The 23,885-nt window shown below is 25.6% G+C and overlaps 1 protein-coding gene across 1 annotated transcript in view; it reads right to left on the minus strand.

Moving 5' to 3' along the window:
* Nucleotides 1-23,885, minus strand: part of LOC105359478 (uncharacterized) — a 77,057-nt gene that overhangs the window by 35,476 nt on the left and 17,696 nt on the right. Inside the window, exons 2-6 of the mRNA XM_011496092.1 lie at nt 18,650-18,889; nt 17,790-18,157; nt 17,247-17,414; nt 9,775-9,869; nt 9,128-9,246 (exon numbers count right to left, since the gene is read on the minus strand). Of these exons, the coding sequence (XP_011494394.1) occupies nt 9,128-9,246; nt 9,775-9,869; nt 17,247-17,414; nt 17,790-18,157; nt 18,650-18,889 (990 nt within the window). The remainder of the gene's footprint in view (nt 1-9,127; nt 9,247-9,774; nt 9,870-17,246; nt 17,415-17,789; nt 18,158-18,649; nt 18,890-23,885) is intronic.

The raw sequence follows: 23,885 nt of genomic DNA on the forward strand, positions 1-23,885 counted from the left end.
AAAATTGAATAAAATTCTATATAAAAGACATCTATTCATGTAAACGGACATAGATAAGCTATGATGAAAGTTACTTTCGTACAATAATGTTAACGTTAAAATTAACTAATAAGAAGGACAATTTAAAATATGAAATGGAATGAAAAAGGTTTATATTATTGTTATAATGAAATTATATTTTAGTAAAACATAAATATATGATGATAGCTTGAAAAAGAGGAAATAAATGCTATTACTGTATTTATTAAAATGCCGCAAGCTTATTTTTATGCGCCATTATAATTTAAATATGTGAATAAATAATTTCTTTGAATTATATTAAGCCTGTGTACATCACACGGGATTAAACAATTTTAATAGTTATATATGCATGATATATAAGCGTATATATCACTTAGTTTAATATATGTATTGTAATAATATTATGGTTAATGTGCACGTAAAATACGTAGAGATTTTTCATGTTGTAATTACATTTTCGCCGTTGTCATGAATTCTATGATTCTTTTAATTAATTGCATGTTTAAATATTGGCAAACAAAACTTACTATTTTATCATAAAAATAAAAAAAATTGTTTATATTTTTAGCTGAAAATTTACAATAATTTTACGACTATTATTTATAATTGGGTTCTTTATCATATTTATTAGTTTTTTTTTTTATGAATTTAATAAATATACATTGACATATTAATTCGAAAATCAGTATAAATAATGTATAATCAGTATAAATTATGGGTTTCAATTCGTAATATAAAGTCAGCAATGTTCTTCAAATCAGAATCTTGTTTTATTAATTATATTCTTTGATGTTTATTACTAATATAAAAAAAAAATAAAAATAAACAAAAATATATTTGAAAAGTATTTATCTGAACTGAGAAAGATATAACGGTTCTACGCCGGTCTTAATTTATGTGAATTATCCCAGTTGCAGATTAAACAACGGTTTTATGTTGTAGATAATATCCAAAAACATTAAACCACTTATTTTACAGTATGCAATGGAGAAGAAAACAGTATTCCATTTTGCCTTCCATAACTGAAATTTGCGGCTGAAATGAATATCAAAACAGTCTGTATCACTGTAAGAAATACGATTCAAACAGACAAATTTATAGAATTAATAATGTTAGAGCTTATTTTCTTCAATTTATAGCGCTATATAAGTCGATGCAACTTGAAATTTATATTATTATTAATTGAAAAATTCCGTATAAGTAAGTAAGCAAGATACATTAAAAACAATAATTCTAATATTGTAGTAAGATACATAAAAACAATAATTCTCCAAAGAATTAATTTACTCACGTATGATAACGTTATAATTTACTAAATATTTACAATTTACAATTTTCTCACAAAAAAAAAAATATATATATATATATATATATATATAACAAGCATTATTTTATATATTCATTTTTGCATAATTTGCCACACTTAAGAATTCGAATGCTGAATCTGCATTAACAGGTATTATTCATTCGGATATTCGAAATTCTTTTGTGGCTGCTTTTCAACCTCACAGTGACATACGTGACATCGCAGTTATTTTGAAAATAGCACTTGCGTTTGTACGTTCAGGCGCCTTTGAGTTATGTAATGCTTGTTTAACATCCTTATAGTTATGAACTTCTAATTATAGACATGAAATATCAACGTAATGATTTCCATAAATTTTCTTTTTATGCCTTATAATTTGCTTTTATTTTATGCCTTATATCTGATATTCGACTTTATACGTTTTGTTTTTATCTTAGTTTTCATCTTAGGATTAGATTTTATTGATACTTTGCGGCTGTGTTGATTATTTCATAGCGTTAGACTATTATAAGAATAAAATATTTGCAGTTTAAAAAATTATTATTTATCGTCTATTATGTTATTTTAGCTTGCTATTTGGTGTTGAAATTAAAATTATTAATATTGTCTGTAGAATCGTCATAACAATTCAATTTATAAAAATTTCTTCTGTAGTATCAACACTGAGAAAGATTAAAAATCGAAATAATTATACGAACGATGAGTTTGTAATATAAGTACATCGATACCGGCTTTTATAACATTAAAGAAAGTAATATTGACTATTTTGAACATTATCAAAACAACGTTTGATAAATTAATCTTGTGGTCATTATATTATCAACTTGAAAATAACAATAAAAAATATATATTATATTCATGCTTAACATAATGGTTGCATTCATTAGATAAGTTCAACTTATTTGCATTGATGATATAGTACCAAGTATGGCGTAGGGTTGCATTGTACTCGAGCGAACTGCAGTAACATTGACATATCAATTAAACAAGGCAATCGCCAAGTAGAATAGAATAAAATATTGTCATTCGCATTCCTAAAAGTTAGACGAGTATAGCATTCTGTCTCTCGATCTCACTCTGAAGACGGCTACTCGATTAAAGTTGCTGAATGTCTTGGTGCATGATGATTTTGAGTGATGATCATTGGTAGCTGCTAGAGCCTTGTCAGTGAATCACCGAATAGTCAAGAGAGTGTCTAAAGTGAAATTAGTCGCCGCGTCGGTTGTTGCTGTTGCTTTTATCGATGACGGATGGCTGATAGAGACGAAGCCCAGTGATTGGTGATATCGATTGATCTTTATTGCTTGTCAAGAAGATGGTCCATTGATTTGTCCGAACTGCGTCTTCTTGTATGGAAGCTGGATTTAGGGGGACAGACTCGATTCACGTCGTGGTTGAATCATTTTCAATTCTGTTGGAACATGTTGCTAGTAGTTACGGAGATTAGCACTTACTATCGATTACTATGCAATGCTAAATATTTCATATAAGAGAATAGCTAATATTTGATTTCATATCCTTCTAATTCATAAATTATACAATAGCATTGGGATGAAAAGTGTCCATAATATAATTTTAATTATGATATTACGAATACTTAAATATAAGATAACATAAGAATGAATTGATTGAGTTTTGTTCATTTGTTTTTATCTTAATTAATAATTATTCTTAGCTGTTATTCTAAGTAAGTGCGAAATAAGTAAATAAGACCGTATATCGATTTATGAATATTTAAATATTATTCATAGAAATAATGATTTTATTGAAATAGTCAAACGATTCTATGTATAAATCTCGGCACACTCTTATTCAATTTAAAATACTAAACTTCTCTATTGCTTCTAGTGCTTTGTTTTATTCCCTATTTTCTCTGGTCGCCTTGTATAATGATATTTAATGGGTCTAGATACTAAAAGAAAATGCAAATATGACCGCGACTTGGAGCATCAACCTCTTACTTTCTTCTAAGTCCTCTGCTCATGCAAATCTAGCTTAAGTCCTGCTTTAGGTAGTCAAGCGATATTTGCATCGCGACATTTTATCGCGTTGAACGAGAAAGCGTTCCCTCATTTTGCAATTAATGAAGTATTTTGAAAATGCAGGGCCCATGATTCTAAGACGTAAAAAATGATCTTACTTTTCTTATTATATGTATTCTCCCCCCCCCCTCCCCCTCCTCCGCCCTTACAACTTTAATATTTTAAATTACATTACAAATACAAATATATGTAAAAATGGAGTAAATTTTACCAAGTATTATCAATGTGCGCACTTTTCTCTCAGATAATACAAGAAATTGATAATTCAGGGAAAGACTACTTGTAATAATGATAGTTTTGAAAGGTAAATTTGATATACTTAATATTTTAAAGTTTCAATTTCATTGGTTCTTACAATGTTATATAGTTCTTTAACATACATATTCTTAAAGTTATATAGATAATTTATTAATGCGCATAATTTACAATACGTAAAGTCATAAACTTATGGAAATGACACTCTTGCATTTACATAATTATAGTACTTTTTGAAATAGGTAACTAAAAATCCAAAATAATTAAATTAAAAAAATGGATATAACACAGAACAGCAAATGTTAACAATTTAAATGTTGTGACGTACAAATAAATAAAAAAATCATTATTAACTGTCTTGTGATATTCTATTATTTAATATTCGGAATTTTATAAAATGCTCGTGTACGCGGTTACAAGAGGTAAAAGAATAACTTTTATATTATATTATAAATCCCTCTATATCCATACTTTCAAATTTGGAACTTCATTACTTTTTTTTTTATTTATTTTTTTTTTTAAAATATTACATTATTGATTTTACTCACTTTTTGTATTTCTTTGTAGAGCAAAAAATTCTGCTTTTTTTCGTAATATCTTTCTTTTATCGGTGATTTATTTTACAATTAAGTAAATGAATTTGTTAAAGCTGTAGTTCCTTTTGCTTTTTAATGAAATATATATGTTATTACCCAAGCACTGGTTTTTATATAAATAATGGTTTTCGTTTATAAATATTCTCTTTTTAAATTATATAAAATTTTAATTTAACTAACTATAACTTGGGAAGTTGTTAAATAGTGAAGTCATTATTTATGTGGATTAAAATCAATATAAAAGCATGACATTAACTCAAAGAGATATGCAAATGATCAGTTATTTTCAATAGTTATTGGGCGAACACAGTAAATAGATGTGTTTGTTAATTATTCAGGTAGGATACTAGTATATTTACCTGTTATCATTCATAAATTCAAGATACCGACAGGCTATCGCATAAATAAATAAATGCATATATATCTTTATTTATTTACTTGGATTTGTATTGGAAATTTCTGTTACCAATAAATAATAAGCACACTTGTTCTTCAAGTATATATAAGTTGAAATTATTGAAATATTAATATATATATATATATATATATATATATGAGAGATAAAATTAGAAAATTAAATATGTTATTTTTACTTTCTCATACACGAGATGGATACGACCAGAGGTGAAATATAACGACAAGTTGTTTGCGATAAAAATTTACGATTTACTATAAAGAAAACGAGAAACTGTGTGGATAGAGAGTATAGGGAAGGGCCAATATTGTTGAGAGACTAACAATGTAGACACCCTATGGTAAGATACTACATAAGCGAGGATCGTCGTACTCGTGATATTACGGGAACCAGGCGTACAACTGGCAGTGTACATACGCAAGTACATAACATGCCCGGCTGCAGCTCAAACTAGTTTAAGCTCGGAGGTCATGAGAAATATGGAATGCAATGATATGCATTTATTCTTATAGAGGTAATTATTATAAAACTGCGTGTAAAAGATTTGTTTCGGTTTTATGCTTCTTATAACATAGTGCATTTTATTAAGAATTTCTTCCATATGAACATGTATATAAACTTATCGAACTTTTAAATATTAATAATAATGCAAGTTAAGCAAATATTTCTAATCATGTACCTCGTATAGTTTGAAGGCTGTATAACTAATATTCTGATTAATCCACTTTTAAATGAAATCTCATTTTAATAGTTATCAAGGCCTTCAAATTTAACCTTCGTAATCGAGAAAATTCAACAAATATTTTGTTGATCTTTCATGAATTAGATGAAAATAAACGGCGAAATATTTTCCCTTATATTGTCAGTGGCAAATGCTCCTTCTTAGTTGTTCACATAATCGTGGATATTATATTGATACATGCGTGTATCTTTAATTTGTCTTACTATAAAATCATAGAAGATAATCAAAAGATCACGCGCACGGCGAATCAGTTCGCGAATTTCGAAACCAGCAGCGAGAAATCAAAAGATTTACTCCCTTACTCCCTCGCACTTCATTGAATTTCAAGCTCGAGCGGAGATTGCGGTCGCTTGGAACAATGTTTCTCTCTTTCCACCTTCTCTCTCCCTTTCTCTCTCTCTCTCTCTCTCTCTCTCTCGCTCTCATTATTTCTTACTACCTTTAGGTCGGGAGTTTATGCTATCTCACTTAGTTTTCTAAAGATGAGTAGAACGACAACGGCGAACTTCGTGTTCGTTGAACTTCAGAAAGGGCATAATCGCCGAAAAGCAGTAGTAGTGTTCCGGTAAGCAGTATGGCGGAAGAGGGGATAAGGGAAGAAGCTTTTGTGCCATTCCACTGTCTGTGGATCGGATCAGATTACTATGACACTCTCATACTAAAAGCAGATAAAGAAGGAGAAGATAAATAGATAGGGAGAAAGAGAATGTATGTGTTTGATGTGTTTGAGGTAGACAGAGGCAAACAGAAGAGTAAGAATAAGAAGACAGAGAGAGAGAGAGAGGGAGAGAGAGAGAGAGAGAGAAAGAGAGAGCGAGAAAAAGCAAAGCAACAGATTATCATGATTTCAAGAGACGTATAAGTTGCACTCATGTAAAATGAAATTAAATAATGAATCAATTCTATTTTTTCAATAGAAAGAGATATTTAATGTGTAATATGTTTAATAATGTTATATTTTTTATTTTAATTTGTATTTAATATTATAAATGATATTTACATATGAAACCTATAGGAAATTTCGTTATAAACTACAAGTTTATTATTAAATATACAAATTTTCAACAAACTCATGATAAAGAAATTAATGAAAATTATTTTAGCAAATTTTTACATTTCCATTTATAAATTGTTACAATAGTAAAGATTTTTGTATGTATTCAAATTTTGTTTAAGTAAGTCGGTTAAAAATATAAATTATTACTATGAATTATCATATTAAATTATCTAGAAATAATATTAAATTATGATTACCCTTTCAATGTAGATGATATAATTTATAATAAATGTATTATGTTATATAATATAAATATATAAATTTATATAAATTAATTACTTGAGAAAAATTATAGTTGTGAAAAATTATATACTTAAAAAGTATTATAATAAATTTCGAAGTAAAAGTTTTCATAAATTAAGAACTCATTTTTTAACACGGAAAAATATTTCTTCAGCTTTTGTAATATATATTTTGAAAATATTAAAAATGAACAAACTTAAACAAAAAGTTTATGGTTATGCGATATTTTGTTTGTTTAATTATTGTTTATATGGGATATAATTTTTAGAAAGTCATAAAATTTCGTTCCCTTAAAAATATGCATAAATCAGGACAAATAAAGTTTTTTCAAATAACGTTTTTAGAGTAAATGCATTAACCTTATTTGCAGAGATCATTATTAACTTTTCACATCGAAATAATAAATGTTTACATTTCAACATAGTTTATTATTTTTTTAAAGATTAATGGCCTATTGTGATATATTTTAGATATGAAATAAGTTTTAATGCATAAAATATACATCTTAAATATTTCATATACCATAAAGTAAGATCTATCCTTTCAAATAATAATGTATATAATTTTATATTATTTTCTATAACAGATTATGATATCATCTAATTATTTATATATATACATATATATATATATATATATATATATATATATATTATTCAAATACAATATTTTCACACAGCAATTTTTATGTATATTTTTTTTAATAATTGTATTTTAATAATATATGCATAAAAATATAATAAATTTGTATCTAAAACATTTAAATTGTTTAAATAAATCATATATTAATTATATACTCGCATTTTCTTGTTTTTATTATGTATATTATATATTGTGTACTATTTTAAATTGAAAATTTACAACAAATTACAAATAGCAAATATATATATATAAATTAACTAATCAAATAGTCTTTTATAAAATATTATAATTGCTAAAGCCAGTGAACCGATTTGTATAATCATTTTCATTGGTTTGAGTTACTTATGTAATTACAAAGTATAGCGCATAAGTATTATATAAAGTATATAATAAATATGTATAAATAATTGATGTATGATAAATAATTAATGGTTCACATATTGGGATTAATAATCAACGATATATTACCATAATTTTTAATAATATTTTTCACTTATTTTTTTCTTTTAAAAAATAGTATTTCGTTATTAATTAAGAATTGATAATCCATTGTTTCCAAATTATTTAAATATAATTCTATGTCAAACATATTTTTCTATCGGTCTATTTCACATTTTTATTCTAATTACTGATTAGAAATATTAAGGAAATTAAGTTTATAAAATATTATGTAATGTTTCATTGTATTAAAATTAATATTGCTAATTGCTCGTATCCCATTGAGGAAGCAGTCATTAACGACTCTTTAATGTTATTTAAATATTTCTAAATTGAAGTTATATAACTTTCATTATCATAGCCTACAAACTTTCAATATTCAAGGATGTCTTCTTTACTGTTTTTTATACAGATTTTTTGCACATTATTTGCTCGATTTTTTATTTTAAGTAGAAGATTCCTAATGTATCAAAAGAGAAAGGGACAAGACCTTATGAAGGATAGTCGGAGTCATCTCACTAGCATATACATCCTATGGAAACTTGATAGCCTTCCCAAGTCGTAGAGGAACACACGTGAAGTCTATAAGTTTTCCTACTCTCGCTATGTTCTGTAGTATGAGGACATCGCAAAGGACGAGTATTAGAGCGACTTGATGGCGCTACATTAACCTCTTTGATATATTTATGAAACGTACTTCGAAACTAATGGGCAAATTGAATTTCTTAGACTGTGTAAGCGAAGATAGATAGATAGATAGATGGATAGATAGATAGATAAACTTGCAGATAGTAGGAGACGGGAAAAGAGTAAGAAATGAATAAGTATATTGAACGACCACAAATAAAGGTTCTTTAAATCATATGAATATTCTGTAATACATCTTGCACGAAGAACGAGGACACAAATCCACTTGGAAGATAAATTTTTTCCTCTTCGATATTAATATAGCATTACTTGTTTATACCTAAATATACAAATTGCGCACACCAATGATATTTTATTATATTATTAATTATTTTCAAAATACTTGAATTCCTAATGCTAGTTACTCCAATACTACTATTATTAATTTAATTGGTATTAATATGTGAGAAATGTCAAAAAATCGTTTTGAATTAAATGTCGATAAGAATTTTAATTTTCATGTTGCAGTAAAAAATTGTAACTAATCGACTATTGTATAAGTAGGTAATAATTTCAATAAGATAATAATAATTAATTTATAATAAAATAATATTATAATATAACATAAATAAGAGCCAATCAGAATCCGATATTGGATATTTTACGTGTAAATTTGAATTTCTATACTTTTAAAAATAATAAATGGTTTAAATAAATAAGGAGAAACTTGTCGATTGACTTACCAGTTACTAGAAGATGAATTTTCTTCACTAATGGAGGAAAAGTCGCTACTTGGCACTCGTATAATCCAGAATCGCGAGGAGTTGCATACTGGATTCGAAGTCTCCAATTTGTTGGATATCTAGAAAATATAATTATTATTATACTGCGTGTTTGTCCATTTTTGGCTTATATTAATATAAATAGAATTTCTATCTGATCCTATTCGTATGATAAAGTGATAGAATATTTAAATAAACTGTATAATTAATATTTTTAAATTACTGTTTAGTATATTTATATTGTTAAAATATTATTCAAGTGACAAGGACAGTCTTGAAATATTTTGGATAACAATTGCCAATATAAATATAATGCAATTAACATATTGTAATTTATATTTTATTGTGTATATTAATATTAAATTACCATATTATATGAAATTATTCCTCGTTTACAATTTCAGAAGTATCAAATCAAAAATATCTATTGTAATATATGTTATACATATTCGATAGTAAAATGCTATAAAGGCATATATAAATTTTTAAAGTTGCATAACTCATTTATTTATCTTGAAAATAATCATTTATAATATAGGGTAGGGGTTGAAGGGCTTCATAAACAAAACCTAATGTCATGACATTAAATAATATGGAAGTTCACTCACCTGAAGAAAAGGCTGATTCGTTGATCGATGCTGTAAGCACTGCGACCGACGGTGAGAAGACGAATAACATCGGCGCTGTGATAGGACCACGTGACCTGCGAACAGAAAATGGATTGAACAACATGTTCAGACATCCACTCGAACATCACCAAAAATGCCAGTATACGATACTTTTTCATGAATACATTTTACGAATGTCGTTGCAACTCCTTCGGTATGTTTCCCTATTTCAAGTATTCTCGTGGCACATTTTCCAGAATCGAAGTTATATTTTGAATTATTGAGAATATTATGAATGAGTACAATCTTGAAAATTTTACATATATCCTTTACATATGCATACACCGTTTCTTCTGTATAATAAGATTGGTGAGCAAAAATAATAATTCATATTTTTCAAGAAAAAATAACCCGAGTTAATGTAATTAAAACTTGTACATTATATAATTATTTAATTTTTGTAGAATATATTTTGTTTCAATTTTTTTTTTAAATTACAATTACTTAATCATTCAGTTATATTATTTCTTATTCATAATAGTTTTTTTGTATTTACTGATAATTTCAGTTTATATTATGAGTAAAGAATTTTTTTCCTATAATTATATACATTAATATTTACATATTAATAAATCGTATATCATTTCATTTATATATTTTTTATTATTTCATTATTTTTAAGTAAACAATCATACGATTACAGTAAATGCAATTATATTCAAAGACATATTGATCATGGGAAAAAGACAAATGAATAGAATAAGTAACCTGTATGATGGAATATAACGTACAAGCTAATAGTATCTATTGTACAATTTTTGGAAGCAATACTCTACCAACATTTATTTACTCAAAGTTTAACTAATGAATTTTAATAATTGTTTCACCTGCCCATGCTCACAGCTTTCTCTAATAATTTTCTTTCTCTCTTTCTTTCTTTGCTTCCATTTTCTAGTTCAAAAGTATAAGAAAGTTTTGATTATGGAAAAAAGTTGAAAATCGTATAAAGAAACGATAAAGAATACGGTGAATATGTACTAAAGTAAGATAAAAACAGGTTATACAAAATAAAAAAAAAAACTATAACAAAAATATATTAAAATAAATAAAAAAATTCACATAATAATAACTTGCTTTTATTGTTTAAGGAATATATATTTTTGTATTTTTCCATATTTACTGTTTTAACACTTAAATTTAAACGAAAGTTTTAGTTTTATTTGTAGACCATTTAATATTATTTAAAATTTAATCAATAAATGTTATTAAATGGTCTACAAATAACAATAATATATATATATATATATATATATGATACTGAAACATTGGATATTTGACGTTATCAAATGAAATTAAAATAACTAACATATATAAGTAATATTAATAATAAATAAATTTCACTTTTAAAAAAATTAGTAAGTAATTTACTTACTTAGCTCATTATAATTATTCACAGTTATGACTATGAAATAGTAATTGTATATAACCTATCCATTTTTAAATAATTAAAGGGAACGTTAGACTTACAGAAAATACTGTAATATACAGACACATTAAATTTATATTTGTAGATTTATACGCATATGCCCGCGCGCGCGCGCGCGCGCGTGTGTGTATGTATGAGATGAAGTGTGCGTGTGCGTGTGTGTGTGTGTGTGTGCAGGCGCGTGTGCGTAAGTATATGTTTTAATATTTCAATGAAGTAGTAAAATAGTGGTTCAGAGAAGCAATAAATATCATGCAATAACTATTTTTATTACGTAATAAATCAAGATCGAATTAAATAAGATTCTTAATATATAAAAAAATAACATTACTGATAACAGTTATGAAATTCAACTTAAATATTTTGTAATAAGTTAAGTTAAGTTAATAATAAGTTTATTAAGAATGTTATAAATAAAAATATATAATGTACAGAATTAAATATTCAAATATATTCAAATTAACCATTTATACAAATCATTAAATATTTTCAAATATATAGAAATTTGAAATATTTTTTATATAAAGCTTCCTGACTTTATAAAATCTAATTAAAAATTGCTTCATTAAATGGAATTAAAAACTATAAGATTCTAAAAGGTATAACTTTAAAAGTTATAAATATTCTATAGAATATTGTTCCAATAATAATACATAATAATCGCCCACTCAGGTTAAAATGAATATTATATATAAATAAAATTGTTCGAGTGCTATATATATATATATATATATATATATGAAAAAATGAATGTTCTAGATCATTTATGCTTGTAGTATAATGTACTTTGTGTTTTGTTGATGATAAATATTTTAATATAATTGATAATTTTGTATGGAATAGGCAATATAAAAGAATGATTATTTGTACCGATATGATTATAAGCCGTCAATGAAAAAATTTAACACATACACTTTATTCATAAAAATATTGACACATGTCTATTACTCGTATTTTAGTAAAGATTTTTCGTAAATATGTAAGTATGATTTTCGTTCTTGAAAAAATCAAACAGTAGATCGCCGACAGTAGATTGACGTTTATATTTGGTTGTGTCAAAACGGCATTTCATTTTTTCTTTTTTCTTCCTATGTGACACAGAATATGATTGTCATTGTTACTTATACATGAATTGTTTTGCTTATATTATTCGCCCCGAGAGCTTTGCAAGGCTAGAAAATTCTTCTTTTAATTGTGCCTATTATATATTTAATTGTGCCCACTCTTATTACGATTTTTAGGGAAGAAATAGGCGAATGCCTTCGCTACAAACTCACGTCATGACAAATTTCATAGAAATTGTTTATTTAATGTTATCTACATGTAAATAATTTAATTTTATAAAGTTACCTTGAATCTTCTATTTAATTTATGAAAACATTACGTTAATTGTAATAGACAAAATTAATAAATAAATTTAAACAACCATTTTCCAATTAAAATTTACATTTAACTATATTATTGTTTAACATATTACAATTTAACAAATTAATATATATTCTATAATTTGATATTTTAATGTTATATAAATAATTTTTTAATACATTTCAATAAATTTGAACGTTATATAAAAAATTTGCTCATAATTTATCGATTCATATTGTAAATTCTTACTATGATACTTAATATTTCCATCAAACGCAATAATTTTATTATCTAAAATATTATTATTAATTTAAATTAATAATAAGAGAACGCGTTATTCATATAGATTTTGTAATTGTGAATTTATTTTTAAAGAAAAAAATGAAGAATATCAGTTTTAAATTTTACATATTCTGACGTATTTATGCCGATAGTTAGTCAGTTAAAAATAAATATTTATATCGTGTTCACTAACCTCAATTTATAAGAAAATATTGAAAGCCAATATTTTACAGTCTAGAAAGATAAAAGGTTTTTCATAGTATTTTGTAAATGTCAATAAGTTCTTTCATTACCTATGAATATGAATGTCACTAAATATTATAATTTCATTCTTTAATCATTATTATAATAAATTTCCTTTAAAAATTATCGTATTTTTCCCTGTTAAATATAGAAAATTTATGAGATTCAATATATTATTAATGTAACTTTTAATAAAGTTACCTATAAAAGTTTTACACTTAGTATTATTATTGTTTCGAAAGTACAATTCAATACGTTGTAATATCTTTACACTAAAAATAAAAATAGATCAACTCCAAACTTTCTTTTATTCGGATATTTACGATCGTACTACGCATATATCAAAGATGTGATATAATTTTTCAATTTTAAACAATACACTAAGCCTAACGGTAAACTAAATCTATCCGTAACTGTTATTGCAACACGCGAAATATCACGGTTTAACAATGACAATTTAGTTTATGAATTTATCAATGGTACATGATATTTGAACTTTTAAACGAATTTGTTTTACTTACTTCACTTCATTATTAACTATGTTGATAATTACTTTTCTAAAAATTTATCGATTTTTCTAAGTTTTCTTTTGAAGCCATTAAAGTCCTCTTATGAGAGATATTGATAAAATTTCTTAATAGTGTATATTATTCCTCATATAAATTATTTTATTCTACTTAATCATCGGTTACAATATCTTTACTCTTTAGAAAAATAAATCTCATCACGTTAAAATCGAACGCTTACTTTGCTTTATGCGATACTAGTTTTTAATTATTATCCCAATTATTATTTTATTTTTGTTATTGGATAATGAGTTCATTCTTCGACAAGAGGGTAGTGAAGAATCATGTATTATATAAATCATTTAGATTCAGGTCAGTGGGCTCAGAGATCAATCAAATACATTCACATGAATTAAATGTTTTTTAACAATTTGAGTTGATTATAATATGTCATGTTGGACAAACTACTTTAAACAAAAACAAAAATGATAATGATACGTTATAATAAAGTAATAAAGATAATATTATTAAAAATAATATTTCTTTAAAAGTCCAATAAGTTTATTTGTATAATATTTATGGCTATTTATTAATATATATTATTGACAATCGTCATAAGAATTTTTCAATATATTTCATAATTCTAACCACTTACATGCTAATCTATTTAATGTTAACCATAGAATATCTTTTAAATTAGCATAAATTATTAATTATTAATAATTTTATAATAATTACGATAATTATTAAATGAGATTTAAGGGACAATAATGTTATGTCATGTTATTTGTATATTCTCTCCAATTTGATTTATTTGAGAAGTAATAAAAAGTTATTTGCTTAGCGAAAATCTAAATGTATAAACATAACAGCAATCCAATTTTAATGCGTTGGAACAATCTGTATGCAAGATGATCAAAATAAGTGAAAATTATAATTACAATACATCGTTTTATCTATATTGAAATAATTCTTAAAGTTTGAGTTAAAAATACTGTATTAGAAGAATAAAAGAACATGCATTGGAGAATTTTTCAACTTTTTTTTTAATTATTTTTTATAGAAATATTGAAAAGGAAAGGAATAGTCGATGAATGTAAAAATGTAAGTAAAAAATTAATTAATTTATAATACTCCCAATCGAGAATAATATATCTTGTATAGTATTATCAATGTCTCTAAGGCATTACAGACATACTTTATGATACGTACATAAAGCTACACTTAACCAAGTCCAATAGCTGCAGGAGGATGATGATAGGTCTTAGGGGAAATGTACATATCGCATCTTTTGCAAACTAAAGTTGCAATAGTTATGTATATATTTCAACTTATCTTACTTCGTAGATATTTGAATTCAGAAAATGATATAATTAAATTTTTCAATTTGAATGAACCGACTTGCATTTATGATTTCAAATTGATCCTTTAAGCAAATGATAGTCATTATCTTTAGAAAATTTTATTTTCCCTGCTGCTGTAATTTTTTGCAACTTTATTAGTTTCAATTTGACAACATCAATGGGTACTCAGTATTCAATAATTAAATAATATAGAAGAATAATACAAAATAGAGAAATTAGTAAAAAAAATCAATCTGCCAATTTTTTTTGCGTAGTAAAGTAACGAGAAAAAATTATTTAAATTACAGAAGATACTGTTCAGATAAAGTAACTTGTAAATGTTTCTAGCATTTATTGCTCGGACTTTTAACAAATTTATTGTAAATGAAAATGCTGAATTCAATTTTTTACTTTTTTCATTCTGTCAACAATATCAGAATTTATTTTATTTAAAATTGCAGGATTCAATCATCTACGGATTATATTGATTGCAAATCTATAATATTTACGAAATTCCAGCAATTACGAGCATACCGTTTCAATTTTGAAATGAAAGTCTTAAATAAATCCATTTTGAAATTAATTAGGGCACGCATTAATTATACTTAAGCTTCAGAATTTTTAGTCGTATGAATTTGTCATAACATGACAAATACTTAATTGATTTATCATCGTTTCGTCATTTTATTCTTAATAAATTTCATCAGTACGAATATTTTGCATTTTAATAAATTAAATTATTTATCATTTTAATTATAAAATTTTATGAAAAATTATATAAATTAGTATAAAAGTATAAAGTATTAAAAGTAAAAGTATTTTTTATTAATATCCGAATAAACGAATTATACTTGATTATCGTTTCCCCTTTGATTACATGAATGCAATAATAGTTAAAATTCTATAATAATTCATAGTCTGTTAAGTGCATTCATTATTGTTTATGATCTCAAATTTTATTGAAATCTACATTTCTATATAAAAATTAAATTAATTAATTTATTATAATAACAATCGTTGAATATTGTAATAATTATAATAACAATTACCAATATAAAGTAAATATAAAATAAAATATGAATCTGAAATATAAAGTAGAGAAATAAAAGTGTCCTAAACACATATATATTTATATATATCTTTATTTCAGTAAAATATATAAAGTTAAAAATATAAACTATTCAGAAAATAAAACAGAAACAGCATGGCTAATGTATTTTCAGATATCCATGCAGAACAATGAAAAATCGTAATTCCTTACAAATTAAACAATAGTACTCTTTTATTTTCATTCTTGAATTCAGTTTATACGTTTTCCTAAAGGTAAATAAATATAGCAACGATGAAAGCTTTACTAGTTTTACAGAAAAAGCTTGCTTCCGTGTCCTCGTTATTTAATTGCTTGAAGAATTGTCACGATATTTGTTATCTTACACTTTTTACTTTTAAGATTTATTTTCACGTTTTAACTTTATGAGCTTTTTGATATAATACATTTTAATAGTTATCTAAAGATTAAAACGCGATTTATTTAATTTTCATCAAATAAAGTATTAAGATGCTAAATTTAAGATGTATGTAAGATACTGTAGAAACGAGCACTTATATTCAAATTATATATAAACTATATAAACTATATAATAGAAACAAATTTTTAACTAATGGCCGTTTATATTTCACAGTTATGTCTTTTTCAATATCTTACTTGTCATTCCATTTTAATAAGCAAAAAGAGGTAACATCGTATTATCTATATTAGAAATACTTTTGCAAGCAGAAATTTTTAATGTATTATAAATCCACATTTATTATATACACTTAGAAATCATTATTAAGACGCGAAACTACAAACTTGTGTAAATCATTTTTTTTTTTTTTTTAATCTCAACTTATAGTTTTTGACGATCGAATGATGTTGTAAACACTTTTTATAGTTAATTTGTTAAAAATTTATCATTTACTATGGTTTCCTAAAATAATTATTATGACTTGCATACACATTCTACCCCAAAAACGTTGTAATTTCGTTTCTCGGATAATACTTCGATACACTTATGAGCGATAACGTATTTAAGTAGCATCGCCTAATTTATAGGGTAAATTTAATCACGTGACTAACTCAACATCAACCGCATATTCGTATGTAGGCAAATGGATGTCTGTGTCAATTTAGCATGTAATTGTCCTCTATCGCTTCTTGTCATTTTATCCGATAAATAAATCTTCGCATTGTCAATTACTACTCACCGTCTTATTACCCAACATGCCGATTTCGCAGTCAAGAACGACAGTGCTACCGATCCTCGTCGTCACGTTAACTTCCTTCTGACCATCCTCGAAGTATGGCGTATATTTACCGAGAGCTGAGGCAATATTTGGCTTGACAATCTTACTAATACCAATATAGCCTTGATTCTGTGGGAAGAGGATTGTTATTTCAAAATGTTTTTTAGATAAATGTTGATGGCGTATGTTTTGCTATGTCTAGTATATTAAGTATTTAAATTATTGCTAATAATTTGGTTGTTCACTGAGACAGTTTGACGAGTAAAATTTATTAATCTAATATATCACGGCGTTTAACAAAATATAATTTACATTAAACAATACACGTTACATTTCAATTACAATGTACTTTTCATGTGTATTTTAACTTTAACACCTGACTAATTTGTCAATTATAATAACTAATAAAAATACTTGAAAATAATTTATAGTCTAAATCAATGATAAGATTAGTGAAATAAAATAAGCAAATATTAATCGATTATATGAATAAATAATTCTTACCAAGCCATTAATTTTCTGCCCCGACTTGATTTCGTGAAAAGTGCCACCGACGAGGTCGTTTCTTGTTTTAAATGCAACTTTGCCAAGTACCGAAGTCGTAAGTTGAGTCGTTCCGATCGTTGTTGACGCTGATAATGTTTTTGCACTCGATCCGGTGATTGAAGCTTCCAAGACTGTTGTCGACGTCTCGGGAGCCGAAAGCCTACGACTCGACGATTCATTTCTAGAAAGTCTACTCGTTATGATTCCCTCCGGGGAACGATTCGTTGTATTATCGATGAAACCTATTAAACGTTCTTGATGTGGTGCTGTAGCTTCTATTTCAGAAGAGAAAGAAACTTTTAGCTCTTTCTTAACTGCTGCTGCTGCTGCTGTTGAGAAATAATTGAAATTTTACGTCTAATTTTGGCCGTTTAAAGGAATATAGAGATAAATGTTACGCGAAATCATTTTTCTAATTAAATGGACCATTCGGCTCATTTCCGTAGAAGAATTTTAATAACGCAAACTTTACGAGTAGATAGATTGCAGTTACCACGATATAGATTTTAATATTAATACGAAATGAATTATCTGTAGCATTAAATTTTATTTATTTTAATAACTATGCATTCTAAATGTCAATACTGCTCATTATTTCATCACGGTACAATGCAAAATCTTTCAACGATTGTTAAAAACTATACAAGTATATATGAAAGTAACATAATTTATGCATATTTATGCAATTTCCTTAGTAAACACAATAAATTAGTGGCAACAGTGATATTGTAATGATATTTTAATGAAATCCACTCAACTTATAACGAATTTATCGAGATTGTAATTATAAACATTTCGATATCGAGTTATAAACTTACGCTCACTTATCGAAGCCGCAGTAGTAATCTTTGGATTTCCAGCCAAGTAATTGCCTTTCATAGTTTCGCTTGTTCTCTCATTGGTAACTGGTGCATCAATGTTCGTGGCCGCTGCTTCAGTTTGCTTCATCTCAATGTTCTCTTCAATTTTCGTTCGATGATGCGTGCTCGAATTACTTGCAACGGATTTCATTGTTGTAATATTGATCTCAAGATGGTGGGTGACATCATCCTCCGTCCCTAAAATACCAATAAAGTCCGTCAATTGATAGACGAATTATTAACGAATGCACAATGAAAGTTCGATATTTAATGTCATTTAATTGATTTATAATAAGCTCATTTATTAGAATTATAAAATAATTACATAATTCAAACGGAGTATAATAATATTGTGTAATGAAATACAAATTACATGTGGCCATATTAAAAAAAATCAAGTACTATATATATATAAGATATCGGGTAAGTCTTTATGGATATGTGATACTTGCCTGTTGAAACTTTTAGGTAAATGTGGAAATTACAGGCTAGGATAGTAATACTTTTCATTAAATTTTCAAAGAGAAATTTGAGTATTTTAAAAGCAATTTTGATAAATAAAATAGAATAGAACAACCATCCCGAAATTTCAATTTAGATAAAATATTTAATGCTAATTTAAAAATTTAATACCATTAATTCATTACATTTATTGCTTATTTTAATTTCAATTTATTTATAATAATTAAGTTAAAATTCTTATCGATCTTTATTTCTGTACATTAGCTGCAAATGATATTTTAAAATCTTGTCCATATAATGACACTATTTTATAATGACTTTTATATTAAGTTCTTAGTATATTTTAAATATTGTTCTATTTAAATAATAATATAACACCACAAATTCAATCTACAATTAGTAATCAAAATTTCTTTTAACATTTTTGTCAAAAAAAGTTTTACTTCTTTTGTCCGGTCACATAAAAATAATGTTATAAAAATCAACTGCAAAAAGTATTAAAATAAACCTTCACGAATATATGTCAATTTTTAATTATATTACTGCATTTATCCTTTATTTTTTACTAAAATTAAAAATAATTAGTTGTATATAATTACATTCCTACGATAATATATATTAATTTAAAATTTATATTATAACACAAATTCCTTGTATAAATACATATAATTTTCAGTATCAATATAGGTTTTGTATCAATCAATTTTCATATGTATAAGCTCAGAATTTCTCCACACAATTTCTGGTGTGCAATGAAATACAAGAAATTGATAATACACAGTAGATGATAAATATTGGAAAAGTTAATAAATTTTAGCTTAAAATTAAAAGACTTATGAAAATGAATAAAAAAAATTAATCGTGTAATATTACAAAAATATATATAATACCAAAAATAATTGAAGAAAAATTGGGTAAAGTAGTAAGTAAAGAATCGGGTATTTCGTCGTTAGAAGTGTACATATTACAGGATTGAATCTGTACAAAAGAATAACGATATTTTAATACGATAAATTATAAATCATTAAACATTAGCTTAATTGAGAATAATTTTTAAATCTAAAATTAACATTTATATTAAATGAAATATAGAATTTAATTCTGTATTATTTATTATTTAAGACAAGCTCATATTTTCTCGTCTATTGTATGGAAATAATGTAATATCCTTTTATATATTATTTAAATTAATAATTAATAAATATATAGTTTCAGTGAATGATATTTAGTAGTGACTGGAAAATGAATGAGGTATAAAATTAATTTTATACTAATCAATAAAAAGTTCGAAATAAAATAGGAAGAAGAACAATTCATTGTGAAATAATTAGGAATATATATATAATTAAAGAACAAATAAAATATTTCAGAATAGTAACATATTGGATATGTAAAGTTAAAGAACGCGAATGAAATAAAATAAAGAATTATGATAGATTAAAAAGACTGAAGGTTAAGTGCATTAATAAATCTAGAGTAAGGCAAATTAAAAAAATAAAATAAAATATATGATTGAAAATTGAACTTTGGTAATAAAATAGTAACAAAAAAAATGTATAGAAAAAGTATATTTCTGGAAAAATGTAGAAAAGGTATGTTTTATAGAGAAAAATCTATGAAAGAATTGAAGCTTAAATTGTCATGACAAAAGTAGAAAACCGTCATGTAAAGAGATAATTAATTAGATTTAAAAAGCAATATAAAAATGTACTTATACTGATATTGATTTATTTAAAGCCGAAGGCTCGTATTAAAAACTGATATATATGTAAGAAATAAAAGTGAAATATACGAAACTGATATAGTGATAAATATAGTGAAACTATTTAAAGATAAATAGTTAAAAAAATGAATAAATTAAAAATTGAATTGGCAAAAATAAATCAAAAAGAATAGTAAAAAGTTTATTTATAAAGTATATTAATTGTAAATTCAATTGAATGTAGAGAAAAAGTAAGTGTAGGAGAAAGATTTAAAGAGATGTAATTATAATTAAAAAGAAGTAGAAAAATCTGTATTGTGTTAGACATTGTGGTGTTGTAATATAGTAAAAAGGGAAATGCAATATAATAATAAGTGGAGGATTCTGACGTCTATAGACACGATATAAGAGAAACAATACAAATATTTAAGGGGAATATAAAAGAGAATGAAATGGATGAGGCATAATAATAATGAAATTGCAGAGATAGTAAAATATAAGATAGGATATTCGATGGCGAGGAAGTAACTACTACAAAATCATAAGATATGGCGGTAAGCATTAAAATAAAGATATTGATAATAAATCAGGAACTACAGAAATTACTAAATTCAAATATGTAAAGAATATAAATAAAGACTGTGAAGTTAAACTAAGTTAGAATAAAGTAAATTACAATTATTGACGCAAAAAAGAAAAAAAAATGTAAAGGATCATACTGTAGAAGGCGCATTGTAAAGTTAGAATTAAAATAGAAAAATAGAATGATCTGGTACTAATAAGGATGAATTTTGAAAGAGGATTCAATTTTTTTTCTGTACCTTTTTACATAACAAAATATAGAATAAAAACAAAATTCTGAATAATAATTTATGTATGCAAATGCGTCCGAATCATTTTTTATTTTTTTTTATTTATCCGATGCTTTGTAAAGATAAATATAATATATGTAAATATTGATTACGAAGATGATGAAAGTCAGTCAGTCAAAAAAAAAATTATTGACGAACTCTATTTGCCAGTAAACCAATTTTTATAGTGATTAGAACAAGAACACATTTTGCAGGATCGAATTCTAAATGGTTAAAGTTAATTTCCAACGGTAAAAATATTTTAAAGAATATAGAGATTTAAGTGAAAAGCTTATTGGAATCAAGTATGCAATTTTTTGTTTTTTCCTTTTTTAAAATATTTTATTTCATAAAGTGAAATTCTTATTGACTAATTTATATATCGATAATCTCTGAATAATAAAATACCACGTCAATTATACTTGGCCAAAAATGATAAAATAACAAGATATTATAAATACAATATTGCTATATTAAATTCTTTTAAAGCTCATTTTTGTAGATTATTAATTATTAATTTTTATTATTAATCATAAATTTTTGGGTATTTTTATCAATACTTAATAAATTTATAGTCATATATATAAATATAAACTGAATAATTATATTATTATTATTCGACTCTGATTTAAAATTTACAACAAAGTTCAATTCATTTTTATATTTGATTTTTTAATGAGGAAATCAGACTTTTGCATGCCATACGTCTAAATATAATTTATATTGTAATTGTATGGCGTTGAAATGTAGATGAGTAGATATTATCCCAAGTTTTTCTCTACTTTGATTTTAGACTTAAGGAGACAAAGAAATTCATCAAATCATTGACTGTAGAAGGTGAAAGTTGTGGAATTTGAAAGGTGAATAGTATCTAATTTTAAATGCATAATAATTCTATGTATGTGTAACTTGTAGTTTTTTTATTTTTTTTTTCATTTTATAATCAGAATATTGATGCAGAGCTTTATCTACTCGCATTCCATTTTCATTATATTTTGCAACAAAACTTATTTATACATTCGGATTTATATTCATGATTTGACTATTTTAATAAAATTTCTTATAAAATTAGATAGAAATAGTAAGTATTTTTACAAATGAATATTTCAAAGAATAAGAAGCAATATATAGGTGTAGTTACATTTTCATATACCTTCTGTTCACACTGTATTTAAAAAATTATAAAACGATTGCAATTGAACGAAGGATAAATTTTCTTTCATTAATTCTATTAATTTTAACAAGAAAAATATGCACTTATAAGAAACAAAAATAATGAAAAGAAAGTTATCAACAATATAAAAATTTCAATTATCATCAAAATTAATTATTATTTATTTCAATAAAATACAACTATCTATATACTTCACAAATTACGGATGAATAATTTGTTAATAATTCATTAATTTATACATTATATATATATATATATATATATATATATATATATGTGTGTATATTTAAAATGATATTATGATCGAAGTGCATACTATCTTAGACCACATGAAGCATACTTAAAATTACAACATATATTTAATTCTTCCTCTCTACTCCACTTTCTTGCTTGCTCTCCCTCTCTCTCTCTCTCTCTCTCTCTCTCTCTCTCTCTCTCCCTCTCTTTCACGCGCGCTCCCTCATTTGCTCAGTCTCTTAGCTTAAGTTTTCTACAAAAGTCATAACTCAAAGCCCCTAAAGAAATACGGTAGCGCTCGTGCGCATTCGAGTTTTACCGACGGAAAGTCCCAATAAGTTAATCCTCGAGTCTTTTCCCGGACTGCAGTAAAAGACTCCAGTGCACCTTACAAGCGCCGAATCCCACCACTGCAGCAATACTCTCTATCGCGCTACCAAGGCAAAGAGAAGCCTGCCACAGCAGTAAAAGGTACAGAGGTCGTTCCCTCGGGAAACGCAACGACAAACTTTTGGGAATCCATCTATTCCCTCCCACCTCTTCTTCCTGCGCACGAGCACGTAGTCCGCGACGAGCGCTAAACCTAAAACCTGTACTGTGTAGCAAAATCTCCGAAACTGATTTCAAAGTAATAGTTTGGGCTTGGGAGCAGATAGTTTCATAGTAGCGAAGGATGGGGAGAAGAAAGGAGAATGGAAGAATTCGAGAAGGAGATTTCTACTGATAGAATGTTTTCACAGCTCTCTCACTCTCTCTCTCTCTCTCTCT

Source organism: Ceratosolen solmsi, unplaced genomic scaffold, assembly GCF_000503995.2.
Source record: "Ceratosolen solmsi marchali unplaced genomic scaffold, CerSol_1.0 scaffold11, whole genome shotgun sequence".
Taxonomy (NCBI): domain Eukaryota; kingdom Metazoa; phylum Arthropoda; class Insecta; order Hymenoptera; family Agaonidae; genus Ceratosolen; species Ceratosolen solmsi.